We start from the raw sequence: 13,028 nt of genomic DNA, 5'->3' as shown, positions 1-13,028 counted from the left end.
AACAAGTTTAGTTTAGGTCCATGGGGCTGAGATAAATTCAGTAACTGCAGTCCTATGTAAGACCGCAGATAATATAATGACTAACTAAACTGTAAGTGTATGTTCACACCTGGAAAAAGAAGTAGCTGAATTACGGAGCTGTTTTCAAGGTGTTTTTGAAGCTGAAAATGAAGCTTCTTTTAATTATAAACTTCTTTTGCAGCGTTTTTCTTAGTGTCAATGGAAAATCAGCTCCAAAAACGCCTCAATAATTGACATGCTGCTTCTTTTTACGAGGTGTTTTTTTTAAATTCAGCAACGTACAAATTCACCTCATGTGAACAGCGCAGTGAATTTCCCATTCAATTCAATGGGAAGCTGTTTGTAGGCGTTTTGCTAGTGTTTTTCCAGGCGTATATCAAGGTGTTTGCGCTCAGAAATCCGCCTAAAAAAAACTACTTTGTGCGAACATACCCTTATACAGCCTAGAAGCTCAGCTCTGCTACATCTGTATGTTATAATGTAAGATCTATATTTCTCATCTATTAACTCATACTGCCCCTTTCCCAACAGCAAATTATAAGCCTATTAAAAATCACCCAGGAGTTTTATGTCCGGTCTTGTACACACAACTGCAGGCTGAGAACATTTATACAGGTCATGGGACTCCGGGGTAACTCATAAGATTCTTAGAATTTATAATAGGGGGTACATTATTCCTTATAATACACACCTCAGCTGCTGCAGAACATCATAATACATCTCAGCTGCCGCAGAACCTCTTTTTTTTAAATGGATTAATATGAAACACTCTCTTCATCCTTTTCATACAGAATGTCTTCAGCAGCTGAGGTGTGTATTATGAAGTTCTCCAGCACCTGAGGTATATATAATGTGCTTCTGTAGCACCTACGGTGTGTATTATGATGTTCTGCAGCAGCTGAGGTTTGTATTATGTGGTTCTGCAGCATCTGCGGTGTGTATAATGTGGTTCTGCAGCAGCTGAGGTGTGTATTATGCAGTTCTGCAGCAGCTGAGGTATCTATAATCTGGTTCTGCAGCATCTACGGTGTGTATTATGATGTTCTGCAGCAGCTGAGGTGTATTATGCAGTTCTGCAGCAGCTGAGGTGTGTATAATGTGGTTCTGCAACATCTACGGTGTGTATTATGCAGTTCTGCAGCAGCTGAGGTGTGTATAATGTGGTTCTGCAGCATCTGCGGTGTGTATTATGATGTTCTGCAGCAGCTGAGGTGTGTATCATGTGGTTCTGCAGCATCTGTGGTATGTATTATGATGTTCTTCAGCAGCTGAGACACAGAACTGAATAATACATATTACATCTGCTAAAGAACCTCTTATGTCACTTAATCAGCGATTGACAAAGAAGAAGAAACATTTTTCGAAATGGATCTGTGCAGACTGCTCCTGCAGGAGGAGATAAGCAGTGCCTAGGTAATGCTGATTATCTCTATATAATCATCAAGTTCTGACATCAGATACATAATACAAATATTATTTATAGATGTAAATGGAAACTTTGCATTTTATAGATATAATAATGTATCACTTACAATGTAACTACATATTTGTATATCAGGCAGGTTACAATGTATCATCATATTTACATAACCTTGTTATGAAATGTACTTCGGATACAATGCAATTTATTTTGCAGGGATTTATTTTTATTTATTTTGAAAATTAAGTGACCAACAAATTTGTCACCACGACTTACAATTTCTTTCTCTCTCCAGCCCCCAACCCCTTTTTTTCTCTATCCAAAAATGTTTTACCGTTACAATGAAATTATTATTTTTATTCAGTTTTTTTCCTTTTTTTGTTTTTTAATATTTTTATTTTTTAGGTCTCATGCCTCTGGGATATTGGGTGTTCTGTTAACTCAATTCTTTCTGATATTTAAATTGTTTACCCTGCTGAGTACAATATTTCCTAAGACCCCAGGGAGGCAAAAATCGAAATTGGTGAACTTTATATTACGGCTCTCAAAACGGTTGGGTTGAATTGGGTCATGAACTATACAGTCCTAATGTAATCTTTATATATACCTTGTGTGCACGCATATGGAATACATATCTCCTGGTAGTAGTCACATACAGATGTACGCAGGGCTAGTGAATGAACACAGGTGGTTTGCAATGCAAAAAGTTGTGAGATTAAAGTTTATGAACTTCAAATCCTTCTGTTTGATGTAAACAATTACAATTACAGAGATGCAGTAAAGACTTGAATGATCTGCATTGGAAAGGTTCACTTACTTATTACACAAGTTACTTGTCATTGATAATAACCAGGATATATAGGTGGGCTGAGAAAGAAAGCTCAAACCAATAAAGTCCTAAAAAATGAGTGCATGCCCTTCTGCCAAGAATATACGTTTCCAAGATTAAATAACATTAGTATTAAATTAGTTCTGTAATATCAGCACATTTGAATTATAGATTTTGTTTATAATTTCAATGACACAAAAAATTAATTATTGGGTAAATTATGATGCTTGTTATAATAGAGTTTGGGAGATTTTGAAAGTTTTTTTTTATCTAATGAATGATATATTTAGGATATTTATATGCCCTGATTTCCATGCAGATTTTTTCTGCTACTACAATTTGTGACAATTCTGAAACTAATATTTTTGCATAGATATGAGATAAATAGATATGAGATAGATAGATAGATAGATAGATAGATAGATAGATAGATAGATAGATAGATAGATAGATAGATAGATAGATAGATAGATAGATAGATAGATAGATAGAAAGATAGATAGAAAGATAGATAGATAGATAGATAGATAGATAGATAGATAGATAGATAGATAGATAGATAGATAGATAGATAGATAGATAGATAGATAGATAGAAAGATAGATAGATAGATAGATAGATAGATAGATAGATAGATAGATAGATAGATAGATAGATAGATAGATAGATAGATAGATAGATAGATAGATAGATTAGATAGATAGATAGATAGATAGATAGATAGATAGATAGATAGATAGATAGATAGATAGATAGATAGATAGATATGAGATAGATAGACATGAGATAGATAGATAGATAGATAGATAGATAGATAGATAGATAGATAGATAGATAGATAGATAGATAGATAGATAGATAGATAGATAGATAGATAGATAGATAGATAGATAGATTTCTTCTTTTTCAATCACTTTATGTAAAGGACACAAATAATCCAAGTTTAAAAAAACCCACAAAAGAATCCCAGAACCCCCTCCTCTTGTACCAGATATTGATTTAAAAAGTAACTAAAGAAATATAAAAAAATATAGAAAATGAAACTCTTCTGTGACTAATTATGATAAAAATACAAAGTGAGTCACTAATCTAATAACTTCTATTCCTCTGATTTTTCTCATGATGACGCCATTGCTTTGGGCGTTATAATTAATACTTTACTCAATAGGATCGGTCACCCTAATAAATGAACATGTCATAGGTTACATAGAATAGTGGCTGCGACTCCCCATATGAAACTACAACTCTCAGCATGCCACGACTCTCCATCTCTTGTCGTTTCTCAACAGCTGGAGAGCCACAGGTCGGGGGCCACTGGATTTTAAATATATTATAGTACATCAACAAAAAAGAATTTTTCTTTCAAAAAGAGAGTCATGGGTATTGGCTTTATTAGGCAAAGTAGGGTAAACTGTTAGAAAAGATTTCACATTTTATTATAAGACATCTAGTAATATTTTATCACCTTTTTATCGCAACTTTAAAATCTATATAAAGTTAAAAAAATCTAACATTTAACTTTTTTTTTAGTCTATTTTAAAGTTTTTTACTTTTTTTTTCTTCAATTAATTTACAGGCTATTGATGGTATTTTATCATTTCAATATTGTATTTAAATAACAGAATTTATGTATCAGTTTAAATTTTATTTATAAAGTGGAATTTTTTTTTTAAAAAAGCAAGGAAAAAAAAAAGCAAAAGAATCTATCAACCAATATTAGGCACCTTTATAGAACTGAGGGCAGTTTCACATGAATGTACGACAAACCTATAAAGGGGGTGTAATACGGGTGCATATCCTATCCAGACTCTGAAGACTCTGAAGACCCAAACTAATGGTATCTTAGGAACCTACAGTATGAGGCTGTTAGTTTTGGTCTTCAGACACACGGTTGGGCCTGGATTTACGTCTGTAATATGAGTGCAGAATTTTGCCTGTATTGCCCTCGTGTGAAGCTGACCTTGGGCCTTATTCACACTTGCCTATTTTGGTCAGTATTTTGCATCAGTATTTGTAAGCCAAAACCAGGAGTGGAACGTAAAAAGAGAAAACTGTAATGGAAAGATTTGCACCTATGCTGTGTTTTGAACCCTCTCCTGGTATTGACTTACAAATAACGATCCAAAATAATGACCAAAATAATGACCAAAATAATGACCAAAATACGCAAGTGTGATTCTGATGACAAATTTCATCAGTCAAAAAAACACCAGTGTAAATAGTGTCAATGCTCTAGTCCTTTAAATACAAAAAGGTCCATAAGAAGAAATATAATTAAAAAAAATATATAATTTAAAAAGATAAAATTTTAGGCACTTGTGTGAATGCAGCCTGAAATTTGCATCAGTTATTTCATCCGTTTTTGTATCTGGTTGTATTCGGCCGGATTCACACGTGAAGTTTGATGATTTTTTTTTTTCTTTTAACCAAAACCAGAAGTGGAGACAAGAGAGAGGAGACAGATCAGTTGTTCCTTTATATTTTTTTTCTTCCTGTATGATCCGCTCCTGCCTTTGGTTAAAACACTGTATCAAAAACTGAACCAAAAATTCCATATGTGATTCCTTCCTTAACAGGACTCAGAAGTAGCACGGCTCCGTTCACACTGGTGGGTTTTTTTTTTTGTTTTTTTCTTTGTACCTTGTCATTCATTTAGATTGAATAGATAATGAATGAGATCCATTAATGGTTTTGTTTTTGTTGTAGCAAAAAAATAAAAATGAAAAAAAAAGTTACAAAAAATTCAAACAAAGCCTATAAACAAATAAATAACTCAATGAAGATCAAATTAAAGACGCCGACTGTGAAATTACTGATACTTTTTGTGCAGAAAAATATATATATATTTTTTTACACATTTTTAGGAAAATGTTAGTGAATACCAAATAGAATATGTCACTTTTTCTGTTCATAAAGATAATATATGATAATGAACATACTTCTGGTGAAAAAGAATTTGGTTACAACCAATTAGAATTATTAATTAATATCATTTTTAACTGTGAGGGCTTGTTTCGATGTGGCGGATTTGCGGCAGAATTCCTCTGTAGACTTTTCTTTGTTTGATTTCTGTAGCTTTTAAGTTGTCTCAGTTTAGATGTTGCGTAAAAAACAAAGCAGAAAATAACTTACAGTGCGGCATTTACACTTGGCCGCACGCTCAGTCTGTTGCTGAGAGGCTCGGATTTTCACTGCAGAGTTCAGTGAAACCTGCGGCAAATCTGCTGCAAAAGCCACCTGGACGCACCCTCAAATTTGCAGATTTTGCAGCAGATTCATTGCGTAATTGTGGCGAATTTGCGGCAAAATCCGCAACAGAAATGATCCGCCACGACTGAACATGTCCTAAGGACTTGTCCACATGTGACGGAATTGCTGCGTATTTTCTGTCCAGATTTGCGGACGGAAAATACGCAGCAGAATACAGTAGCAGCAAAGTGGGGGAGACTTAACAAATGTCATCCACACGCTGCATAAAATTTCCATCCTGAAATTCACGTACGGTGCGTATTTTCGTTCCGCAGCAAAGTCAATTCCTGCTGCGGAAAGTGGACGGAATTGCTGCATTTTTTTTTTAGAGAAGACGTCACCATCTCCCAACATTGAGAAATCCGCAGCAAAATCCGCACCATTTTCTGCAGTAAAAAACACAAGAAATGATGCGGTTTTTCTGCAGCGGAATGTCTACTAGTTTTAGCGGAAATGCTGCAGAAATTTTATGCAACAATTCCGTTACGTGTGGACAAGTCCTAATGGTCTACAATCAGTGTCATTCATTTATTTTATGTATTTAATAATTAATAAATTAATTAATTAAACAGTTTCAAAAATTACAAAAACAGTGTAATATGGAGGCTCATGCACCCCCTTACTTAAATGATGGCATTTTGGAGTAGGAGTTTTGTGTTGTTTTTTTTTGGATATTTAGTTAATTATTATATTACAAAATCATTATTTCTAACAAAACAATTTATGAAAATGTTAGTATAATTTTTTATTTGACATTACATTTTTTTTTTTAAATGGGATCATTTGACGGATTCTGTGCATGTCTATGGGAGACATAAATGTATCGGTTTTCACATGTTTTAACAGTTTACATCAGTTTTTCAATCTGTTACCCTTTCATTTTAATGGGAAAACCTCAACATGTTTCAAACACAGACAAAAAAAAAAATGGATGATGCAAATTGACGTTGTGCTATTCATCACTTGTCCAATCAATTTAGTTGGAAAAAAATCCAAAGAGAAAATATCCCCCCCTCCAAGTTTACGAAATGGGGTTCTGTATAATTTTAGTATAGAATAAACAATTTCATGGGCCCATTTTGTAGGCAATAAATACGATGCCCCCTCCAACTACTAGTCGTAAATATTAAAACCGATACTACAGAAGGAGTTAGATTAACATCAGAGACATGTATCTGATTTTTTTTATATGAATGCCCCCAATTCGGTCATGATTCTTTAGGGCTGGTCAGCACATGCAGAGTTCTGCCCATAAGGAGCGACAATCGCTGATATTAGGGCACATTCAGACGTGGCGGACAGTCCGCAGTGGAATACTGCAGCAGCCGTATTTTACATTTGTTTCTATACATCTTTAGGAAACTTAGTTCAGACGTTACGGAAATTAAGGGCACGGCCAGACGTGTCGGAGTTTTTCTGCTGCAAATGTTGGTGCAGATTTGGGGCAATTACGCAACGAATCTGCACCAACATTTTCATATTTGACAGGTAATTCAGATGTTGCAGATATCACAGCGGACTTGCCACAGATTTCAGTTTTTGCATTGCAAAGGCTGAAATGCGCAGTGAAATTCCGCTTCTTCTCCGCAACAGACAGTGCATGCTGGGAGGGAAAATTCCGCACCGCAGCCTATGGTCCGCAGCGGAGTTTTCCGCAACGTCTGAACTAACTTGCCTAAAAAGTATTGAAACAAAGGTAAAAAACGGCCGTTGGAGAATTCCAGAGCAATTCCGCCACGTCTGGTTGTGCCCTAACTGTGCAGAAATCAGGCTGCAGTGCAGAATTTTCCCTCTGCAGCAGCTCATTCCATTGCGGAGAAGAAGCGGATTTTCACTGTGGATTTCAGCCTTTGCAATGCAAAAACTGAAATCTGTGGCACGTCCGCTGTGTTTTCTGCAACGTCTGAATTACCTGTCAAATATGCAAATGTTGGTGCGTTTAAAGGCCCTTTTACACGGACCGATGCAAACTGTATGGGGATGAACAATATGATCGTTCGGCCCCCATACATATTGCATATGAGAATTTTATAGGCTGCAAAAAAGATGCTGATCGCTGACATGTTTGCACAGGCCAATAATTGAGAACGAGTGTTTGTACGAATGCTCGTTCGCCCGCGCCCGATCTTTGGCCTGTGACACATTTTTTCATTGCCCGTGTGGTCATTAAAAGCTACAATAAACGGTGGCGCTAATTTTGAGCAGGTAAACCAGAACCATCAGAAAGGGAGGTGTGAATGGACCATAAAAAAAAAAGTGTATATATATATATATAAAAATAATAATAAAAAAAAAACAAATAAAGAAATATATATATATAGATATTATTGATAAATAGATGGGTTGTTATGCCCTATAGGTAGATTCTTTTATATAAGTTTAATCTATTCCTAGAAAAAATAGGACTAAAAACTGACATAGAAAAGAAAGGCTAAACTGTCAGAGATATTTTTGTTCTCTGAGTCATGGCAAAAAATGTAAGGCTACAATTTATTTTATTTTTATGGGGTAAATGACATCTTAATTAAGATTATATTAGTAAACAGCCAATATATTTTATGCAAGTTTTATATATATTATGTTCGTAATAAGCGCACAATTTCTTGGGTATCAATGTATCTTTTTAATTGCCTAAACAGGACATAATAATAATAATAATAATAATAATAATAATAATAATTAATAATAAATAATATCAAAATACTAAAATAAAACAAAATTGTACAATTGTATTCAATTCCCTCCTTCATACAATTTATACATGTCCCACTAACTATAATATTTTTGGAACTGCATATGCATTAAAAAAAATAATAATAATATTTTTGGACATTAAATCATTAAAAAAATATATGTTCATTATTTTTGCAATATGTCAGCATTATTTTTTTTCGTGTTTAAAATTAATAAAAACACTTTGTTTAATCCCTAATGTTCAATATATGTTTTGTAAAATATTTTAATTAAGCCTGTCCACAGTACTTACTGTATGTTAGGATGACATGTTAGTTATGTGAAATTTATCTCCAACAAATAACTACCATTTAAATAAAATTACATTTGTAATAATAATAATAATAATAATAATACAAAATCTAAAAGATATTAGAAAGGAACTTTTTTTTTAAGCTACATCTTTGACTCTGTGTTGCTGCAGACGTCCCCAATGAACCTGTCAACGTCTTCTAGGACTTCTTTGTAATCTATAGTAAGCTTTCTGCATGAACTGGAGCACATTTTAGCTATATAAAATCTGTCTGATCCAAATCCAAAGGGATATATATATTTTTCTTTGTTAAATCGGAAGCAGTTTTCTTGCCCCAATAAATAATCTGAGTGTTTGAAGGACAGATTTAAGGCTACATCCCTCTTTTTGGATGATGTGAGATTATTTTATGGCTGAGTCAGTCACAGACCTATTAATGAGCGCAGGGGAGGGTGGGAGGGCAATAAAACACATAGGAGACCAGATAATCATTTGCAGTATCTGCATGGATAAGAATTGTTGGAATAAAATAAACATAATTGTATCCATATGAATCAGTAATAAATAATCTCACTGCGAATTATTTACAACCAGACACTAACACAATTCTATAATATTCCAATTAAATTGTCTGCACCTTCCACCTGACTGAAGTCTTCATTTTTGTACTGTGGTGGATCCATCCACAGGGTCTAAAATTGACTTCACCTCTGACCCCATCCCCTTTAACTAGAAATAGGTCTTGCGCCTTCGGAATTACTTGAGCGAATCCAAACTTAAATTTTCCATATTACATATTGATCAGCAAATGTCGCAAAAACCCGAATTCTGTACATTTCTTTACTATTAATATTGTATTTGCGTCAATTTGAGTAAAATCTATTCTTTTCCATAGCCACATACATATTGCGTTAAATATTGATCCAATTACTTTTATCCTTGTCCTTATATTTAATACTGATTGGATAAGATATATATTAGATACATAAATAAAGAGACAATCTTGCCTGGATGTTTTTACACATCGCAGTGGACGTTTTGCGCTAACTTTGAGCTGGATAGGGCACAAATAACCAATAGCGCCGGCTCAGGGTCTACAAACCCATTATGATTCTGTTAATTATGATGTCTTCTTTTACGTTAATGGATATTAAAACTATGTCCTCATAGTTACTGACCCCAGTGCAGAGATAGAGGGGTAAGTGACCCACCCCAGGCCAGCAGAAATGCAAACCCAGTTTTAGCGTTAGCGCTATGCAAGAATAGAATAGTAGATCCGATTGATGAATATGGAAAGTTTAGACAGAAACTTTGTACTTTATGCTTTTTTTAAATTAATCTGGAACAATGTTCTGCAAACTGTGGCTCTCTAGCTGCTGCGAAACGAAAACCCTCAGCATGTCCTGACCACCACAGGCTGTCAGGTCGTGATGAGAGTTGTAGTTTCTCAACATCTGGAGAGGCCATAGGATGCAGAACACTGTTCCAGAAGATCTATTGTGCAATATATGTGGTGATGCGTTTTATACCTGGTTGACGGATTATGAGTATGATATTTAAAGAATAAAGTATAGGTTTTAGGTATAGGTTTTTGACAGCTGTAGAGTCACAGCATCTAAATGATTCATTGTGATTATATATATATATATATATATATATATATATATATATATATATATATATATATATATATATATCAGGGCTGTTATAGCGTATTCACTTGTTGACGGATTGAAAGACTTGACGTTTAAGGAATGAATTGCCCCTGGTACACTCACAGGTTATGTTTTATGGAGGAAGACATTAGAGATGCCCAATAACTCATCCTATTGTTCATTGCCAGAACAGAACACTTTCCAACATTGTTGCAACTTGATTAAACAGGGGTCTATTAATCTAATGCCCACCATCTGCCAGTCAGTCAATTCTTTGACAGACCTATAAACCCCTTTGCAGCACAGTGACCTTTGTAAATAAGACACAAGCCTCGTCCAGTACAAACACCCTACAGGGTTCTGCTCCTTGAATTACATCTAATCCTCATTAATTTTAAGGACACAATATGGGACTCTGTAAATGTGTCTAATCCAGGATAAAAGGGCTGTAAAATGAAAGCTGGTGTAAAATTAGTACCTGGGGTAATTTGGTCAAATTAAAAGTTCACAGGGGATTAAATAGATATTATTAGACAGAATAAATAATTTCTAAAAATAAAGATGAGTCTCCCGAGCGACCATCACCACTAGTAATATTATAATCATATTATACCCGGGGGGCATCGCCATAATGTCACTCTCTATATAATCCCATGTACTCAGACACCGATCTATATAAAATTAGATTTATTATTACAACCCCAATCCCATATACATCGTTTTGTTTTTTGTTTTTTCATTTATTTGAACTATTAGACGCACATTTTTCATTACTGTATTGATGTGGTCGATTTCCTGGGCTTCAGAGCTGAATTTAAAGCTATGTAAATTTAATCTAAAGTTGTTTACTGGATGCTTAGTACACCCCAGATAGAAATGATATCTGAATAAATAATCCCCGCTGCAATACTCGATATTAGTGGGACATCGATTTTTGCAGCAATGAAAGGGGTACTTGTAAATAACAAAACCGAAATCGATTCTGCACATTGGAGAACCACTGCTACATAGTCTTACATTACATAAGATACATTTATCTATCTATCTATCTATCTATCTATCTATCTATCTATCTATCTATCTATCTATCTATCTATCTATCTATCTATCTATCTATCTATCTATCTATCGATCTAATATCTATCTACAAATTGTGCATAAGGATATGTTGGTCTCTTACCGTAGCAAGGAATGAGTGGGTCTCCAGGACTGTCCTGCAGCTTCAGGCTGTCTGTAGGAGACTTGCAGGAACTATTCTGCATGTAGATATGGGACTGCTGTTGTGGCTGACTGTGGTGAGACTGGTACTTGGTGAAGGAACCCTGTTGTTGTTGTTGTTGTTGTTGTTGTTGTTGTTGTTGTTGTTGTTGTTGTTGCTGCTGCTGCTCGCTGGTGTTGCCATCCAAACACTGGCACTCTTGCTGGAAGGAGCCCCTGGACTTGTCTCCAAAGCTTTGTCCTTTGCTGGCCAGGAAAGCAGGACTAAACTTATCACCGGGCTGGAATGCCCTAAAAGGAGAACTCTGGAGCTCTCTGCCTTGCGTGGCCGGGCTGTAGTAACAATCCATGGCAGTGGCTTCACAATAAGACAAACATGGATCAGCATTCATTCCTAAAATAAAAGGCCCGATGTGTCCTTAAATTTTGGAGGGGCACCAGCTCACTAGGAGTTTCTCCTCTAACTCCCTCCCCCTCTACCTCTCCTCTGGTCTCTGGTTTCCTCTCTCAAAAGTTCTTCTGCTTGGAGTAAATTTCCTTCCTTCTCCTGGGTCTTGCTCTCTTTCTTCCCCCTCTCTTTGTCTTGTCTTCTTCTCCTGGGTCTTGCTCTCTTTCTTCCCCCTCTCTCTGTCTTGTCTTCTTCTCCTCTGTCTCCTTCTCACTCCCTTTGCTCTTCCTCTTCCCCTTCTCTCCTCCTTCCTCTCTCTCTCTCTCTTTCACTCTCTGAGACCTCTTGAGATTTGCACTTGGTACCTTTCTCCTTGTCCAGATACAAGATGCTCCTGACTGTCTCTTCCCCAAACCCAACAATCCTCCTCAGTCAAGTTAATAAGAGGGTGGTGACACAGGGTGGGAGGTGGGGGTATATGGACCATTAAACTTTCTCCATAAAAAAGCCTTTTAGATAAAAATAAAGGCAAAGACACATGACAGTAATGTAATTAGGAGGTGAATGTGGGATTGTGTGAGCAGTACAAGGGTTTAGGGTCTGGACACACTTCATTTGCTATGGATTCCCTCTGTGCAGAAGGAGGTGTGTGTGTCTGGGTGAATAGAGATGTTAGTATCTTTTTTAATTAATTTACCCCCCCCCCCCCCATATCCTTTTACTATATAACAGTGATGTATATTTTCCTGCGACTCAATAGCGACAAATATACTATAAGCGCAACACTTCAAAGCATGAATAATAAAATGTGACAAATTATATAACTTTGTAACGATTTTGTTACGCAACAATTTTTTAGGAGGTGGGAGGGAGGGGGTTGTTTAACCAGCAAATAGCAAGTTAGCAAGTTAAAACTATATGTCAGTACTTTCAGGGTCGTTTAATTTACGACTGTCACACACAGTATCTATCTATCTATCTATCTATCTATCTATCTATCTATCTATCTATCTATCTATCTATCTATCTATCTATCTATCTATCTATCTATCTATCTATCTATCTATCTATCTAATCTATCATCTATTCTATGGACCATCGGGTATCTCGGGTTTACAAGCCATGGGGCATGTATATATGTTATATAATTTTACAAATACAAAAAAATAAAAATAATTATATATATATTCCTAACGTTAGAAGCTGCAATGAAGTTTGTATGTTTTGTAAGGAAGCCTATCTATGGCAGATTGTGGGGTTCA

At 35.4% G+C, this 13,028-nt stretch overlaps 1 protein-coding gene across 1 annotated transcript in view; it reads right to left on the bottom strand.

The window, feature by feature from the left end:
- The window catches only part of ALX4 (ALX homeobox 4), a 67,918-nt gene extending 56,148 nt beyond the window's left edge, over positions 1-11,770 (bottom strand). Inside the window, exon 1 of the mRNA XM_075837052.1 lies at positions 11,341-11,770. Within this exon, the coding sequence (XP_075693167.1) occupies positions 11,341-11,770 (430 nt within the window). The remainder of the gene's footprint in view (positions 1-11,340) is intronic.
- Positions 11,771-13,028: the final 1,258 nt, after the last annotated feature.

This window comes from Rhinoderma darwinii, chromosome 9 (assembly GCF_050947455.1).
Source record: "Rhinoderma darwinii isolate aRhiDar2 chromosome 9, aRhiDar2.hap1, whole genome shotgun sequence".
NCBI classification, from domain to species: domain Eukaryota; kingdom Metazoa; phylum Chordata; class Amphibia; order Anura; family Rhinodermatidae; genus Rhinoderma; species Rhinoderma darwinii.
The sequence above is the reverse complement of the archived record's forward strand: the minus strand, read 5'-3'. Positions and strand labels throughout refer to the sequence as shown.